The sequence below is a fragment of the Plectropomus leopardus genome, chromosome 24 (genome assembly GCF_026936395.1).
Source record: "Plectropomus leopardus strain MGB_pleo_1.0 chromosome 24, ASM2693639v1, whole genome shotgun sequence".
In the NCBI taxonomy this organism is placed as follows: Eukaryota; Metazoa; Chordata; class Actinopteri; order Perciformes; family Serranidae; genus Plectropomus; species Plectropomus leopardus.
Window position 1 is genome coordinate 1,438,380 of NC_142199.1, and position 19,344 is coordinate 1,457,723.

The 19,344-nt window shown below is 39.4% G+C and overlaps 1 protein-coding gene across 1 annotated transcript; it reads left to right on the top strand.

Annotated features, from left to right (window-relative positions):
* Positions 1-577: 577 nt before the first annotated feature.
* map3k2 (mitogen-activated protein kinase kinase kinase 2) lies at positions 578-18,306 on the top strand. The gene is made up of 17 exons (XM_042512947.2): positions 578-934; positions 4,661-4,733; positions 5,274-5,392; positions 6,146-6,186; positions 6,779-6,878; positions 6,959-7,072; positions 7,891-7,987; positions 8,123-8,253; positions 8,379-8,458; positions 8,609-8,673; positions 9,302-9,394; positions 9,525-9,764; positions 9,856-10,004; positions 10,662-10,793; positions 11,414-11,543; positions 11,747-11,924; positions 12,163-18,306. Exons 2-17 carry the CDS (start codon positions 4,679-4,681, stop codon positions 12,380-12,382), a joined length of 1,944 nt encoding a protein of 647 aa, XP_042368881.1. The 5' UTR covers positions 578-934; positions 4,661-4,678; the 3' UTR covers positions 12,383-18,306.
* Positions 18,307-19,344: the final 1,038 nt, after the last annotated feature.

Here is a 19,344-nt window from a genome sequence, read left to right on the forward strand (position 1 = left end):
AAATGTGAAAAAATCTTGTTATAACAATGTTACACTGATACACTTGTCATAACAATAAAAATGTGTCTCTTGTTATGAACTGAAAATATCTTGTGAAAACGTGAAAAACATCTTGTCAAAACATTTTTTTTCAAAAATAATTGATTGATACTGTGATTTCAGAACTGTCCAAAATCTTTTGTATATGTTATTTATCTATTTATTTGTTTATTTATTTTATTTAAACAAGAGCAGGAAGTGACAGTGTCCAGAATTAATTAATGATTTAATTAATTAATGCTATAGACCAAATTCTATGGCAAATTATTATTAATCTGCAGGATAAATTTCTGTAAAACTGAGAGATGTAGGCTTCAATCGTGATCCAGGAAACCAATACACGTCTCTGACATCACAGGTTGTGTTTTTGTTGGATTCTTCCAACGAGGTTGGGGGGTTAAGATCGGTCAAGTACACCAAAATCAAAAATAGTGTTTCCGGTTAGTAACTGTCAATATAAAACATGTTGCTATGGTTTTTCCCAGCACGAGACTTTTGTGCTTTTATTTTGTCACCAAATGTGCCCACTTCCGACAGCCATATACCAATAAACCGTTAGCTTAACGCAACCACAACAGCGAGCGGAGCTACCGTCAACCGGACTGTAAAGTGCAACAAAATGATAGCTGTCGGTTAACGTTGCCTTTTAATCACCGCACGGACACGGAGACACTTTATCGGATAATCCGTTATCTTGTCATTTTTCTGCCTGGAAGGACCCAGCGGGCTGAACCGCCGACCGTCGGGCCTCGTCGTCGTGGCCCAGCAGGACTCGAGTGAAGTTGGGAGCGGACTGCCAAACTTCTGCTTCCTCCAGCGGCTCTCCGCGGGGCCCGGGGCTCCTGTCACCGGCCCTGTGGATGAGGAAGTGAACACAAATCTAACCGACCACCAGGTAGCATGATAACGACTAAACCGTTTTGTTCATCGGTCCGTTGAATGATTGCTTTTGACGGTTCGGGAGAGCCTTAAACAGCGATGCGGCTAGTTAGCATTAGCTTAGCTTGTCAACTTCCCTGGCCTGACAGCTAGCTGTAACGTTACAGGGCTAGCGTTAGCCACCTAGCTCCACTTAAACGCTACAAATGTGTAAATAATTGCGTGTTTTGATCATATTTGAACATGCCAAATCATTCATTGACCACATTTTGGCGTAGCTCGCGAGGGTAAACGAGCTAGCAACAGTTGTTTCAATTTAGCATGCGGGGCTAATCAGCTAACGTTAGCAAGTTGATTTAAATTAAAATCCACATATTTTATTACATTTTATACGTTATTGTCGTATGGGGTCACTGGTCCCGGTATTGTCATATGTAAGTCACGAGTAGCGATTTTAAACGTTTGTACACTTGTGTGATTTTTAATACAGCAAAATATATCCTATAGACTGTAAAACTATTTATCACATTATTATAATTTGCCTTAAAAACACTTGATTTGGTAATATTGATGAATTATATGATAAAATAATCGATACTCGATATGTACAGCAATACTATGCTGTTTTCTTATTTTCTACCTCTCCTAATCAATACCTTTCACTTTTTACCATAAATCACACCACATTGGCATCACAATTTATTATATTAAACTACATGATAATATTAGGGTAATAGATTTATGTCAATAATATTAATGTTAGGACAATCCAAGTGTGATTGTGTCATCTGTAAATATGAAACAACTGCCACTAATCAGAAAAAGATTTGCAAACTCTCAAAAATATTTTGAAAATAAAAATAGAAAAAACAGAGATGCACGTTAATATCAGCACATCATCAGCATCGACCGATACTGGCTTTAAAATTAACTATCGAAATCGTCCAAATTGCATTTTTTTTTTCCCCACAATGAATGAACATTATATACGCTGCAAACAAATCTATTTTATGACTCCATTTGCTGATGGGACTGCAGGACAAGAGTGTACATAATATGATAATTCCAGCCCAGAAGAGACTTGATGATCACTAAAATTAGGTGGGGAAAAAATGGATCAATATCAGTATCCAAATAAGCTGCTAAATATTGAAATTTAAATATGAAACATATTTGCAAAAACACTCACAAACTCCGTGCTTGCATAAAAGACAGTGCAGTTTCACATTTGTGGAAGGTGCTTGATATTAACAGAATTGACATTACACACAAGTTGTCGACTGTTTAAAAAAAATGGAGACAAATCTGTCTCCTAAAATATGTTATGATATGTGATTTTGCATCATCTTCTATCTTATATTTGTAGACAAACACTAACTGCCATTATTGTATTAATCATATCATCAGTCTGGTGTACCCTGTTAACATAGATTTGCTGCTTTTAATCACTAATATGTCACCCTACCCCCCATTTTTTGTCTCCATATGGTTTTTAATAGTTTTCCTATTCTTAGTTTATTTCTATGCTTATTTTAATTTTAAGTACCGCCTACAGATTGTTCTCCAATTATCAGAGGAGGGGGTGGCTGGGGTGTGATTTCCATATTGATTTACTTACTTACCCTTCCTGAAGCTAAAAATATTTTTCCTTCGTCCTCCCTGAGTGATTCGGAGCAAACGCATGAGACAAAGAATAGATAGATTTAGATGAAATGGCACTTTCTTTTAAGCTTGGGATTGTGGACATTGGAAAACTCAACAATAATTTCCATTTTTACAGTTTCTGGCTCTGATTAATGATGTAATTTTGGAAATTTGTAAAGAAAACACACATGCAACATTTGGTATAAAATAAACACAAAATACTTCCATTTAAATTTCTATGCCCCTCCCTTCACGCAAAATAAAAACGTGTCCCTCCCCAGTCCTCAAATTTTCTTTTGACATGCCTCCCCCTTTTTGCGCCACCTCCTCCCCTCTAATAAATAACTAACTCACCCGTATTATTCATTGTTTTACTCTCTCTATTTATCTGTACTATTGCTGTCTTTCTGTTGTAACAGCTGGATTTTCCCTCTGGGGATCAATAAAGGCTTATCTTATCTTAAAGCTAATTATCTACCGCAGGAGGCCATAATAATGGCAGTGTTGTTGGTATCAACTTCTCTGGGACCGGCGACATCAGCTCACATGCTCGCCACAGTGGCTCGCAAAGGACGTTATTTGTTAGAAAAACGTTCAGCAGATGTTAAAGTCACAGCCCACTCTCGTCAGCGTGATGGATTGTGTCAGATTTTACTTGCAGACATTGATCAATCAGTGACGATCAGAGATTCTAATCAGCAGAGGTCGTGTCAATTTCCAGACTTGCTGCGCTCAGCCTCTTCAGACTGACGCACAGCTTCTGTTTGTAGAGTTACATGGTAACATCACGACTTCACACTAACAACACTTAAAAATATTATGACAGCGAGTGAGCAGACGAAATGCCGGGGAATTTATGAGTTGATAACCTGGCAGGGATAGCTGCAGCGAATGGTTACTGATAATATCAATTATTGCTTTTGTTTATCAATGTTTATGCTTCTCTATACCTGTGTTATTCCCCTCAGAGGGAACGATTGTACTTTTTACCCAATTTACACATTCATCTGACAGCCATAGATACTTTGCAGATTCAAATTTTCTATGGTTTATATTTGCTCCAGCATGACCCCCTCAAATAGTAGAGTGTAATACTCTTAATGGGGCAATTCTGCATAAGTACTTTTGATAACACTTTTCAGATAATACTTTTCAGGGCTGCACAGTATGCAACAAAGATCATATTGTAATTACTTTGATAGATGTTGCGTTATGAGTCACGATTTTGGTGGGAAGGTTATTTTCTTCTCAGATTATCGCTGGGGTCTGTACTAAACAAACATGTTGCCTTACATCACTGTGGAATATAATTTGTAGGCCGGACGTCGCTGTAGCACCACAGCTCTGCATTTATAACGGCACCTGTGAAATGTTTTACCTTTACCAAGAAACTGCAGCTCCAGTGATTTGGATATTGCGCTTTGCAATTTTGCAATTTCAGTAATATTTTAATAAATTGTGCAGCCTCAAAAATTTTGTCCTGTTTAAAGCAGGGCTTTTATTTTTAAAGTAACGAGAAAAAAAAGGTTGTACTTTGTTGTCTTACTACTTTTGTACAGTACAAAAGTAGTACAACTACAGTATAATAGGAAAATAAGCTTCTTCCACTGCTAATAAAATTGTCCATCACTGGAAATGTTATTTTTTGGCCGGAGTATGTTAGGTACACTCAGCCAAGACATATACATATACACATACACATACACATATACATAATAATGTAACCTGATTTATGGTAGTGGGTTGGAAATAAATAATAATAATAATAATAATAATAATAATAATAATAATAAAAAGAAAACTTGAAAGAAACTTCATCAGTGTAGCTCAATATATTTCGTTCAGACTGAACCATGAACTTCAGCCTCCAGAGCGACTGTAAATTTGAATCAGCACCTCTCCAAAAACTTCACATTGTAAAATCATTTATTGCAGTTTTGTTTTTTGTACTTATTAATTTACAACAACAATTTTTCCATAATCCTCAGCCCGATGTAGCAGAGAGCCCCAGATCTGCTGATCCATCAGCAGCTTCAGGCTGTAACTTGTGTCCCGATCAGCTGCCGTCAGGATTTATGTCGTCTTTTTGCTGTTGCAGGAGAAAGGAATCCCTTTGATGGGAGAATCCTCTTTCCTGGCCTCCTGGGTCAATCGCCGTGCCACGATGATGGGTATGTGTAAGATACTGTTACTGTTTGGCCATCGGCCAAATTCTTCTTTTGTCAAACCTACAACTCTAAGGAACGTTTGTTTCTCAGCAAATATTTCTCTGCCACACAGTTTACCCTCGTGTTATGCACTGAGCATAAGTGCCATATACGTGTCACGACCGCGGGATTGAAACGATATTAAAAGTAATTTTTAAACATTTTCTAGGTCTTGAAATGTGAAAAATTCTCAGTGCTGCAGAAATGATGTGCAGTGTTACTAAGGTGAAGGCTGTTGTGCAGAATAATTTTGCTTATAGGTTACATCAAATCACAAACCATATTTATTGAGAAATAAGGAGTTTAAAATAGTTCTGTTAACTGAGCCGTAATTGTCATTCTGTTTTTATGTGTTTGGCCGTTTAAGGTGGAAGTTTGTGTTTTTGTGAATTCACAGTAATGGTGGTCCAGTTTTAGTGAAATAATTTTCCTTCTTCAGCCTCAGTTTTATTAACTTTAATCAATACAATTTGTTAAATAATTTGAAACCTCGTCGTCCCTCAGATGAGCAGGAGGCGCTGAACTCGATCATGCAGGACTTGGCCGAACTGCACCGCTCCAGCCGTCCTGCCATGTTCCTGTCGGACCTGGGCAAATCCAAAGCCTCCTCGCCCAAAAACCAGGTAACCAGAAAGAAACACTGTGCTCTGTGAGAGTCTGTGAGTCAAAGAACAGGAAGCGCCAGTGAAGGTAAAAATTCAGAGACAAAACAGAACGGAACAGAACGGCGAGGCGACGTAACGGCGAGTTATATTTTTTGAACAGGCTGTGTAAAAAGGGCTTTACAGAGGAGAGAGCAAGCGAGAGGAGGCGCGGTCAAAGGGGGACAGCAGCAGTGCATCATCAGTTTACTGTTGGTGTGAAGTGAGACAAAGAAAGTGGTATTAATAGTACCGGTACTGTGGAAAATCAGTATTAAAATGGTTCCAGATATTCAGAATGTGTATCGATAAATCAATATTTTTGACAACACTACTTCCATGGAAGAGGAGGCTTTTGATGTGAATCTGGCAAAATGTTGCAACTGTAAGTAAATTCAGAAAAAAAGGACCAGTTTGGAGAACAGGGACGCTTCTTAGGAAAATATGAGACGCTAAAATGAGCTCATTCTTTCTTTTGTTCATGGCCACTATTTTGTAGTTTGCTTCTTTTTCTAATTTAATGTATTATGGTTTAGGTTTTTTTTTTAAAGCGTGAACAAATCTTAATGCAATTTCTCCCAAATTAGATTTTAAATCATATCAGAGGGATAAACACAGAGCTCATTTCTCACCGTGATTGCTGCAAAATCTCTTTTTTGTCTTTAGAAATGTCTGTATTCTCACGTTAGTGTTAATCTTTTTGATCTGACTGTAACGTGACTTTCTTTCCAACAGAACGATGTCAGAGTGAAGTTCGAGTTCAAAGGGGAGAAGAGGTGAGGCTTCCACGGGGTTCAATTTTTAACGAGCTTCGTTTCCACCGAGCTGTCTGCTTCAGTTCACTTCAGTTTGTTACACATTAGGACGGTCATTTTTGTGTTTCTGTTGTCAGAAGTTGTCTTCATACTGTCCTGTTTTTTGTGTCTGTTGAGGCACCTAGCACACTGATCCATTACTGAAAGTTTGAGCTATGAACACTTCACTCTGTCGATTGATCCAAAGAATCGTCACGAACACAAACCACAAATTCGCTATTTTTAAATGTATAAATATTCCATCATTCGTAACAGAGACCCTCAACATTTCATCCAGTTCTTTTCTCTGGAATTATCTGCACGCAAACCCCGTTCTGTGGACAGTTTGCAAGACGCAGAAGCTTAGAGGAGGAAATCCAGCGACTCTGGATGAAGTAGTGATGCGGTTTTGTCTGTTTGTGTAAACGAAGAACAGATCCAGTGTTTCGATAGATTTCTGTACAGGCGATAAACAGGCTACTATACTAGAAGCGTTTGGTGGAAACGCGACTCTGTTGTCAGTGCAGACGTGTATTCGTGCCCTCCTGACCTCTCTTCTTCTTCTTCTCTGCAGGATCCTGCAGTTCCCTCGACCCGTCAAGCTGGACGACCTGAAGGCGAAAGCTAAAGTGGCTTTCGGTCAGACGATGGACCTTCACTACACCAACAATGAGGTAGAAAGCCTCCGCAGGTCTGCACACTTTTGATTTTAAAAAATTAACCCGAACGCTGAAGTTGTTTTTCCGTCTCGCAGTTGGTGATTCCTCTGACCACTCAGGACGACCTGGACAAGGCCGTGGAGCTGCTGGATCGCAGCGTTCACATGAAGAGCCTGAAGATCCTCCTGGTGCTCCAGATCTCCTCTCAGGTGACCAGCTCAGTCAGAAACCAGAGGAAAACACCAAGTGAACGACTTTAGCTTGACTCAGTTTACAGATATAAAGAAATTCTGATCAAAGATCCAATTTTTAATTCTTCTATTACGACCAGACAGAATGTCCGAAGAGTGTTTTTGACTCTATTTCTCCTGACAGTCGCCGAACTGTTTACATGGACATTCAATAATATGATCGATGAGATGTGTGTTTACAAACCTTGAAGCATTTAGTCTCGTTGTAACATTTTTGAAATGTGAAAGTGGCTCCGCCAGCTATGAAGAACCTTATCTGCTAGAAATGTAACGGGAGGAGGTTTCTTTTCCAACTTCATGGAGAAAATATATATATATATTTTCAACACTACCCTTGCAGTGTAGTGTAGCTACAAATTATCAGTAGATGCCACAATTTCCCAAAGTTCGCTAAAGGACTCTGTTACTGGCAGTGATAGATGATTGTTTCATCCAACAGCTCCACAATGCAGCCTGTTCAAACAATGTCACACAAGGCCATTGTTAAAAATCCAAGAATAAATGTATTGATCAGAGCACTCACAAAATAACGGAGCACGAGCAGAACACTAAATAATATAAATTTATTAAAAATTTTATAGTCGAAATCAGCACAGGGAGGCGCGTCGAAACGGATCAATGACCTAATGTTAGGTTTACACCACTATCAACCCAGTGTGGCCGGATCAGGCCATCGATTTAAACGGAGGAGTTTTTGTTTTGATTATTAGTGGAGTCCACTTTACTTTCTGTCTTGTGAGGATTTTAAACAGCCTGTTCTCTCTCCGTTTCTCCAGAACTCCTCTTCCAATATGGACCTCTTGCCGTCCCACGAGGACCTGGACAACACGGGATTCAGGGTTGCTGATAAGAAGAGTATGCTGACTTTGATAGGTGAGCGATGTCTCATGGTTGTTGTTTAAAATAGAGATGCACAGACATGAAGAATTAGTGAAATCAAATTCAAAATTTAGGTTGGTATGTAGAACACAAAGCTCTGACGTCCTGCCGATATTCTTCTGTAATCAGGCTCCCATTCGACGGACCGCAGCTCCCCTCCTCCAGGATACATTCCCGACGCGCTCCAGCAGGTGGCGAGGAACGGCTCCTTCACCAGCATCAACAGCGAGGGAGAGTTCATCCCTGAGAGCATGGACCAGGTAACACCTGTGCATACACATTTTACATCATGCAGATATTAAAATTAACTTTTGAGCGTTTAGTCCAACACCAGAGATTATGTAATCTTTTATAACGTGTTCTTTTTTTTCTGTTTTTTCTTCAGATGCTGGACCCGCTGTCCATGAGCAGTCCAGAAAACTCTGCGTCTGGAAGCTGTCCCTCTTTAGACAGCCCACTGGACAGGTCAGGACATCCTCGTTTATTAACGATAGTTGTCACTAATGAAGATAAGAGGCGTGCGTGTCTGCAGATCACATTTTTTCTGTTTTTCTACATAAAGATCCCTATAATGCACATCAAGTCTAAAGTAAACTGTACTAATGTACTTTGCAGCGACTATCCGAAATCCAGGATGCCCCGAGCACAGAGCTACCCCGACAACCACCAGGACTTTCCAGGTAAATGTTTGTTCTTTGAAAGATCAAGACATATTTTAAAAGCTGATAAAAAAGAAAGATTTTTTCTTTTTATTTGTGACTTCTAAAACCACAGCTTCAAAAATACAGAATTTTTCCAATATTTATTATCATAATGCCTGTGTAATGCAAATATAGTACAATCTACGGGATAATTGCATTTCTTTTCTCTTCTTGACTTTCGTTTATTTTTTCCCTGTTGTTTTTTATCTTAATTGCTTAATCATTAAGATTAACGATCTATTAATTGATTAAACGTTGCTTTTTTTAAATAATACCAAAGCTCACAGCAACATATTGCATATATTTTAACAGCATTTCATAGCTTATCGATTATTCGACTAAATTTTACATGTTTGATTAAATTTTCTAAATTAGAATTATTTTTTTTTTGGCTCCTAAAATTTGTTCCAACATCCATAAAAACCAGGCCCAGAAAAAGTTCGGTTTCCCACAAACATTAAAGAAAATCTCCCACGTAGAGAAGAGCGAAAATCCAAAGTCACAACACTTGAACGTCATCAGGCAGCTTCTGGTCGTCATTTCCCTTTTCTGCTTCTCATTAGAAATGTTATCGCTCTGTGTTCTTCATCCTCCTTTTTCTCTCTAGAGTACGACATCCCCGTGTTCGAGAAGTCGGGTAAAGGTGGAACGTACCCTCGACGATACGGCATTCCCTTCGGCCTTCAGGACTACAGCGATGGTTTGTCATTTTTCTTAATAAACCCAACATGCCTCTGAAAGTGAGAAATCATTTTTGTGTATTTGTGCGATAGCTGCATGAGTCAAACTGTTTGTTTGAATATTTTTCACGTCTTTCCTCTGCCCAACAGGGAGGAAGACCTTCCCGCGGGCTCGGCGAACGCAGGTTCACGGCTTCCGCTCGCCGGTTAGCTTCAGCCCGACCGAGCAGTCGCCCAGCACCAGCAGCGGCAGCAGCGTCTTCACTCCTGACATTGAGGAGGCCCCGGGGCCCGCCAGGAGGCCGCGGCGGGGCAGTGACATCGAACCCAACCCCAACCCAACGGCCGCTCCGACCCTGTCTGTGATGGACATCAGCCCGCCGAGCCGCTGTGAGCTGCAGCTTTTATCATCAGTGCAACCGCTGTTTTCTTTTTCTTTTCTGCAGCAGTTTGATTAAATCTGTTTTCGTGGTTTGTCCAGCTCCACGCGCCCCGACAAACTGGCGGCTGGGAAAGCTCCTGGGTCAGGGCGCCTTTGGGCGAGTTTTTCTCTGTTATGACGCTGATACTGGACGGGAACTTGCCGTGAAACAGGTCCAGTTTGACCCGGAGAGTCCGGAAACCAGCAAGGTGAGGAGAGTGATATGTACAGGGGTCATTCGGTCATGAAAAACCTGGAAAAGTCATGGAATTTGCAAATAGCCATTTTCAGTCATGGAAATCTGTTTGACAAACCTGTATAATTACACATGATCTGTCAGAGGAAGTTCAGAAATTTGAAAATCCAACCATGATGCCTGTTTTAGAACGCATGCAGGCCTATTTGTTTAGAAATATGTTTTCTTCAAAATCATCCAAAGATTTTAAGGATTTTTTTTTTTTTGCCAAAATGTTTTTCTTCAAGATTGGCCAAACTTAAAAAGAAAAAAAAAGATGTTTTTGTCAACATTGGCAACAAAAATCAACAAAAATTCTAAAGGAAAAAAATGGTCAGTTTTCTGCAAAAATTGCCAAAAATATTAAAAGAAAAAAAAATTGACTTTTTCTTTTCTAAAATGACCAAGGAAAACGAAATCACCATTTTTATAAAAATCATTAAAAAATCGCCTTTGTTTTTTCTTGTCGAAGATGAAGATTTTTTTTCAAAAAGTCTAATTAAAAAGGTTGCCTACTTTTTTTTAAATAAACAAAATGGCCAAAAGAGCATGCATGTATTATAAGTTTAAAAAAAAAAGCAACGGTAGAGCAGGAAAAGATGAAAGTTTGTGATGTTTTTTGTCCATTTAGGAGGTGAGTGCGTTAGAGTGTGAAATCCAGCTGCTGAAGAATTTGTGCCATGAGCGGATCGTCCAGTACTACGGCTGTCTGCGAGACACGATGGAGCGGACGCTCTCCATCTTCATGGAGTACATGCCCGGCGTGAGTGCTCGCTTACTTTTCACTGTGAAGAGGAATTGGGATTTAAAGCTGGGGAAGGCAGAAATCTGGAAAAATGTCATCTCATTTCAGTGTAGCGCTCTCTTTGTGTTTGAGACCCCAAAAGGTTTTTCAAAAAGAGGAGAGGATTATTAGAAATTAATCCAAACTGGGTGAAATTTCAAGAAAACTATTCTATAGTAATATAATTTTTATATTTAAAATTGTGTTCTATAAACATCATTTTTTGTCTTTTTAAACGTTTTTTTCATAGTTATTTTAAGGTATTTTTCTTGTAACATTTTTTTATACATTTTTTTTTTTACTAATTTTTGAAAGATACCAAACCAATTTGCTTCGAAGAGTTAAAGAAGCAATAAATCATTAAAAGAATTTGCATTCATCAACTGTTTTGTCCCAGAAATGTAGAAAATATGGTTTTGTGCAGCTCAGTTGGTCACAGTTCAGCACTGATTTTAGTGCATGTGTCAAAGCCAAAGATGAACTCTTTAAATTATTTTAATATTTTAGAGCATAAAATACATGAACCAGATGAAGATACACAATATTTCTTTTTTTTACAAATGTATAAAAATACATAAATATTTGACATACATGTTCAGGGATCGATAAAGGACCAGCTGAAGTCGTACGGTGCGCTCACGGAAAACGTGACGCGCCGCTACACCCGGCAGATCCTGGAGGGAGTTTCTTATCTACACAGCAACATGATCGTCCACAGAGACATCAAAGGTGAGGAGGAATATTCATTTACTGATTTATTTACCCGCGCCTGGGTTTTGATGTACTTTAGGATCATATTTAATGCAATATGGTGTCTGACTTTCATTCAGAAAATAAGTATTTGTCAGTGAAACGCGTCGTTCAGTGTTAAAGGTGGAGATGTGCGTATTCAGGACGCCGCAGCTGTGTGACTCTTTCTCGTCTCCGTTCAGGGGCCAACATCCTGCGTGACTCGGTGGGTAACGTGAAGCTCGGAGACTTCGGGGCGAGCCGGCGGCTGCAGACCATCTGTCTGTCGGGAACGGGCATCATGTCTGTGACCGGCACGCCGTACTGGATGAGCCCAGAGGTGATCAGTGGAGAGGGCTACGGCAGGAGGGCAGACATCTGGTGAGTCCTAAAATATTTCACCTCACCAGTTTCTCCAGAACTGCTCCGATCAAGTGATCAGGTTACTAACTTCGCCTGATGGCCTTTTGGGAAATGGTTTCTACGCTTCTTTTTTTTAAGTTAATAAGGGTTTTTATGTGTTACCACATTAGAAGATTGAAAAAACGTGTTTAGAAACAAGGTGTTTCAGTTTCGGTTTCCCCCAATATGGATTTGATTTGTGTCTGTCCGCCCTCAGGAGCGTCGGCTGCACCGTGGTGGAGATGCTGACACAGCGACCCCCGTGGGCAGAGTTTGAGGCCATGGCAGCCATCTTTAAGATCGCCACCCAGCCCACCAACCCCGTGCTGCCCGCCCACGTGTCGGACCACTGCCGCGAGTTCCTCAAACGGATCTTTGTAGAGACTAAGCAGCGGCCGTCTGCCGACGAGCTACTGAGGCACATCTTTGTACATTAACCCCCCCGCCGCCTGCCTGCCTGCCGAACTGCCAGACACGGCCTTACCTGACCGGGCGTCCCTGCCTCTGACCCCGCCCCCTCCACGCTGAATATTGGACCAGGAGGAACAGGCTGGAAGAAGCTGGGGGTGTCTCTGTTTGTATGAGACTGCCATAGAGGACATTTTAATGTTATTTTTCTCCGCAAGTTGCACCTTAATTTCTGAAACATGGAGGCGTGGAGCACTTCCTCCTGAAGCGATGAACTCTTTTTTTTTCCATGTTTGTACGGTTTCTCTCTTCAAACGTTTTGGAGCGGGATAAGCGTCGTCGGTGTTGTGGACCTACAGGAAGTGACGCCTGACTCTCGAGTGGCCCCCCCCTCCTCCCCTCATCCCGCTGACCCGACCCCAGAATGTAGTCTCCTGCCAAAACCCAGAGCGACGGTGACGGCGATGACCTGGGCCCGCTGCTAAAGACGAAACCAGAGAACACTCCCCCCTGAAAACAGTTTCCACTCACCTCCCTCCATCCCTCGTCCTCGTCTCTCTGCTTCACCTTCATCCTCGCCGTGTGCCTTTTCTGTTTCTGGATGATCTCCGTCGTTCTTAACGGTTTCTCCGTGTTCTTTTGCCTCCCGGATTAACTGCCTTCGCACCGCTAGCTCGGCTGATCTCACTTCAGCCGTAATTCTGCCTTTTTTCGGTAAGTGGTGTCGATCGGGGAGCGTCCTGATCCCGCCTGCTCCGCCTGCCTGCTCTGGCCGGTAACCAAATATCCTTCAGACCCTGAAAAACTGCTGGTTTAGTAAGGAAGCTGGTGAATTCTGGGACGAACCGGCTAACTGGGATTGGTCCTCCTGCTTCAGCCTTGAGAGATTTTCTCTTCAAATGCGCCTCTCTCTCTGCTTCTCGAAGTATTCACTCGTCAGATTGGTCGAGCTGTTGTCATGGCAGATCAGAGGCGGATTAACTGTGAGGAAGGTCAGGCTAAAGCCGATAAATGCAGGTACGAATCTTGTACAAACGAGCGTCCGACTGGCGAGCCAAATATTTCATTTTAATCACTGGATGTAAACTAGGGTTGCAAACTGTAAGCACTTTCCTTAAATGGTAAAATTAATGATCGTAAATTGTTATTTGAAAAAATGCTTTGGCAGCTGTCGGAATATGTTAAAAAAGAAACATATCTGCGTCGCAGAAACATGCAAGAACAAAGAAAAAAACGTTCAGTACCATTACTCTGGAAGTGAAATGTACTAATTCCTGAAACAGTTCTGATGTTAGAAAAACTGTTTTCTGGGCCTAAATGGTTCGTTTCAAAGTTTCAAATAAGCGTAGTTCTGGCTCCTGTATTTTACATTTAGAAAAATCCTCAAAAAAGTTGCACAGAATTTGTTCCTCAGTATTTAAAATTTAAAATCTAGTGCTGCGTCACAACCTTAATTTGTTAAGGTTTCAAATACATTTCAAGTTCAAGTATAAAACACTTTTTACACATTTCTATAAAACATTTATTTAACAAGAACACAGTGCATCCAAACTTGTCAAAATTATAATCCAAACACGCAAAATTACATCAATATGATGTTTTGTTTCCTATTTCCCGAACGCGTCGATCTGGTCTGTCGGTATATGCAGCTGGTTTTTGACAAATAAATCTTAATGAGCCAGTAAAGTTGGTAAGCGTGAGCAGTTTGTGTTTCCACAGAAAGCTCTGAAAGTGTGTGTGAAAAAATGAAAAGCTGTGTGAGGGATGGAGATCCAAACCCAGCTTCTGCTTTTTTAAAAACACGAAAATCGATAATGTTTGAGTTTATCGATAGTGCTGTTGAGTCCCGTCGGTCCTGTAACTGTTTAAGAAGGTGAAAAAAGTGAGAATATTTGTCGTTTATTTTCGTCATCTGTGAAGGTAGATTAAGATCTTTAGATTTTGGATGATTGGTGAAGAAAAACGTCAAATTTAATTATGTAAAGTGCTTTTTTTCACTGTTTTCTGACCGATTTATTCACCAGTGAGTCTGGAAAATAAGCGAAGTGACAGCGTGTTGCAGCCCAGATATCAGTGAAAAGATGCAAATCAGGAATATCTTCTGAAAAGAAAGACAGTGGAAATGCAGTGCGTCGGCTGCAGCTGGGTTTGGTGACTGCCATGACACTCTCGGTGGGTTGAAGCGGGAGAGCGGCGGCTTTGAGGCGCTGCGAGGCGAGAAGCTCACAGCTGATTGGCCGGGAGCTCTGGCTGCATGACGCTGTCGTCACTTTTATTTCAAACGAAAGGTTTGAGCGATCGGCCTCAACATTTCTCTCTGGCCGTCATTTCAACAGCTGCGTTTACAGCTGGCTTCATTTCCTCTGCTGCAGGCGCTGCCCGCGTGCTTCCGCAGCCGTCACCGTGCCATATCAGAGCACTCTTCAGTTTTCTTTCTTTTTTTATTTTTCGGCTTCATGCACTCCCACGGATTAGACTCACACTTGAGGACGTTTACGGTACCTCGCCGCTTTCTTCCTTTAATCTGAGGTTAACTCGTCACTTTAGCCACAAACACTCCGCTCAGCACGCGCGTCTGCTGACCCGCCGTTCACGGCGCCGGCTCCATAACTATGCACCAGTCAGACGTCAAGTCAGTTTCCACAACCACAGACTCCTCGGCTGATCTTTAGAGCAGCAGCTTGTCCCCAAAACTGAACACGAATGACCGTTTAACCTTCAGCAGCACCTAAATCTTTGCTGCTAAACGCCTTTGATATTTGTCAGGCTGCAGAAACCCAAATAATTCAACCACTGGAATTTACCGAAAAGCAATGCCGGTGAAAACAAATATCGAAACCATTTAGACGTCATCGTTTCCATCATCGAGTGATCGTATGCAGGTAATCAAAGGAATAACAGGGTAAGTAAACTGGGTAAAATATGACAAAAGGCTGGGTGTGTTTGTGGCTTTTAAAAGGTGCAGTTAGTAATGTTTTACCGGCAAAAATGAACTGTAATATGTCAGCTGTCGAGATTATTTGTGTGAGGAAATAAATATAAAAATATACAAATATAAAACACTTTCCACAATTAAAATAAAAAGATCTGTGAACTCACAAAAATATTATTTTAAAATTTAAACGAATCTGCAAAAAGTTAAGAATTCACAAATGAAACCTGGATTTCCAAATTCTGAACATTTAAAATGTTAGGAAGATATTTACAAATGGTTTTATTATTTTTTTTTTATTTGTCAGTTAATTCGGCGTATTTACAGATTATTTTGGGGGGAATTTGTGGTTTTGCAGATCTGTTTCATATTTGTAAAATAGTTTTGTGAGTTTACAAATCTCTTTTTTCTGTATTTGTGGAATGTGTTTGGTGTTTGCAGATCACACATTAACAAACGGCTTGTGATCTGCTCGTATAAAAATGTTGAGGGTAGGGCCGGCCGATATGTCGAAAATCAGATATCACAATATTTTCTATATCGATGTTGTGATGATAAATTTACCTCCACGCCGGCTGCTTCTGCAGCGTTTTCTGATTTCTTTGGTTTACAGTGCAGTCAGTAATATTTTTCCGTTAAATTAATGGTATTATGTCAGCACAGAAAAAACTCAAAGATAGCATTAATCAAAAGCAATATTTCCTGAGGAATCTTTAGGAAACGTGTTTGAGTATAACAGTGTTTTTGTTGGGTTAGTGCAGTTAAATATCTAAAATCATTTTCTCATTCTTTTTTGCACATGTATAGAAAAGACATGAAAACAAAATGAAAAGTTTTGTTTCGTTATTTAACCGACTCGTAAGTTTAATCAGCTCGTCGACTAAGATATCAGGTGTTTAACGGTACGTAAAAATGTACGGTACGACACATAATGCAGCTTTGGGGGGCCATGTTTTGGCATGATTTCGGTACTTTGTAAAATTGCATTTGTATTATAATATCGTGAACATTTATAGCCGGTTTACGAAAAGGACGACGTAGATTGATGTAATTATCGGGGAAAGAGTTCTCAGTTCATGCAGTTATTGAATTCCTGAGCTCGGCTGAATGTGAGAATCAGTCCTTCTTCATGTGAATAACACACTTTGATCAAAACACGGGACTTTTTTCAAGGAAATCTCAGTTCTTCTCAAAACCAGAACCAAATTAAATAGTAATTCCAGGAAACTTTCCAGGAAATAGTTTAATAGTAGTTTTAATAGTTAATGTGGAATAAGTGTTTGTTGTTGTAGTTTCCTGAAGCGGTCACTAGATGTGAGTAAAGAGCGACAGGTGACTGATGGCGCCTTTTTAAAAAACAGGAGTGGAGATTTTATTTGTTATCTGCGTGAGGAGATCAAAGGATATAAAACAACATTTAAAACAGATTTGCAAATATACAAAATAAAACAAATGTAAATCTGTAAGCAGAGAAGCAGGATTCATGAATAAAATCTGGATTTAAAAATATTATAAATATAATATTTACTTTTTATGACTTAAAAATTATTATACAAAACCTGTTCAAATATGGTTAAAGTTAGGAAGATATGCACAAATGCTGTTCATTTATTTTTGAATTGATTTAATGTATTCAAAGATATTTTTCTCATTTGTGGAATCATTTTCGTACGTGCAGATCTGTTTTAAGTTTGCAAGATATTTTTGTGAGTTTACGATTTTTTTTACATCGGTGGAAAAGTTTTTATTTAACATGCACGCTGCTGATTTCTTAACACAGATAATCTATCGAAAAAAAATCACACTTTCTCGCCAAGCTGTTACAGAGAAGTGAAGTTTTCGTTTATCATGGTTGAATTATTTTGTTATAAAGGCACTGGTAAACTCTGCGGTGAGCGTTGCGGCTGTGCGATCAGCCGCTGGATCCTCGCAGGTTGTGGAAACTGGAAAAAAAACCCAACTCCTCCTTCACTCGATTTATGCATTTTCAAAACGGTACAGAAAGACAAACTCTTCATTCTTTTGCAAACATTAGTGGTTGAATTGAATCGGAGGCGGCTCGCAGTAAATGGCTGGAAACGCAGCCAGCACTGTTAAACGTCGACACGCACTCCCATGATGCACTATCTCTGATCCACTGATGCTTTCTCACGACTCCTCGCCGGCTGCCGCTCCAGCAGCTCCGCTCAGCAACCTTTTCTTTGCACATTTAAAGACTATTTTTTATTTTTACACAAGTGTGATTGTAAGCGTGTGTGTGCGTGCCTGCGTGCGTGCGTGCGTGCGTGCGTGTGTGTGCGTGCGTGTGGAGACGCAGAACATGAATGTAAAGTGTCATTTTTTTAACCGTCAGATGGCCTCGTTCACCGCCGTGGATGAACTCCTTGGTACCAGTATTTGTCACCTGCAAACGCCACGATACACCTGTAGTTCTCTTTAGTGTGTAAAGCCACTGCTGCCACTCCTCTGTGTGTGTGTGTGTGTGTGTGTGTGTGTGTGTGTGTGTGTGTGTGTGTGTTTGAGAGAGAGCGAGTTTGTAAACGTGCATTTACTGCAATTTGTGCTCTTTGGACACTGCGCCCAAAATACCTTGAGCATTCTGACTGTACAAGGAGAGAACATAAAAAAATAATTACAAATAAAAAATGTACAAATGTAAAAAAACAACAAAAAAAGTCAAATGTACCCTTTTTTAAAAAAAGAAAAGTCCACTTATATCCCACCTGTTTGGTCTCTGTGTGTATTGTAAGAGAAGCCATGTTTATAATTCTAATTGGTTTGTGACCAATACGCCTGTTTATATCAGATCTGTATATCAGTGGTACGCATAATTTTTTAATATATATTTTTTATTTTACTTTTTTTTAAATGGGAGATTTTATGCATGGTTGGGTCCTGAGAGACGCAGCGGTGCCGTCGAATGGTTGCTGTTTTTTGGCAAAATTTCTGGACTATTGCGACAGCTGTGTTCATAATTACGACAATTATGACGATGAAAAACAATAAAAGATATTTATTTCACTTTTTTGTCACTGTGTTTTTGTTTCATGCAAAGATTTCATTCATTTAAAATTTAATTTAAATTTTGTGTGACATAAAAATTATAATTTTAGAGCTTATTTTGTCCCTAGAAAACTCACTGCAGTTCTCATGTTTGAAGCTGAACCTCGAAACCTGAGCAACATCAGAAAAAATGACCCAAAAATAATCATGAAATTTGTGGAAAAAAACCAAGAAAATTACTTTTAATAAAAGAAAAAGAGCAATTAAAAAACGAACAAAACAAAATCAAGCAAATGACTTAGAAAAAAAAAGATTTAACAATTATAAAACTGTTCTGTAACATAATTTCAAATATTTAATTATAATAGTTCCCCTAGATTCTGAAAAGATATGGTATGGTAGAGCATGATCATATAACAAACAATATAATTTAAAGTGACTAATATATAACTACTACTATAACTACTATTACTAATACTAATAGTAACAGTAGTAGTAGTCTCATATATAATATAATATAATATCATTTTAATGAAATGAAATTTTAATTAATCATTTCATTAATTTTAATGAAATTTGAATAGTTGTCAGGTAAGTTTCAAAACCAGTTACTTTAAAAATGTAAATGGAGGGTAGTGTCTGAAGCCAAAAACTTGTATGGATAAAATATTATTATTTTTAAAATAACAATCAAGCTAATTTTATACTTTTCGTTAAATGAGAAATTAATATTTTTAATGAGTAATATATCAATTCTTATCAGTATGACACCTTTTACAAGTACTTTTGCAAACTAGAGTACAATTTTAAACAAAAAGTCATTGATTTTATTTGGAATCAAATACTTAATAGATAGCAGACAGTGTTCCGTTATTAACGGTCCATGCTTATATCTGGCAGAAATAACAACAATAATAAATCATGTGAAGGATCAAACCGGAAGTGCTGACATTCATGCTGGTTGTAGTTTCTGACTGCGGCCGCCAGAGGGCGGAAACACGCTTTAATCAACCGGAAGCTGCTGCATCATGTTGATAAAGTACAACTGCTGAGGCT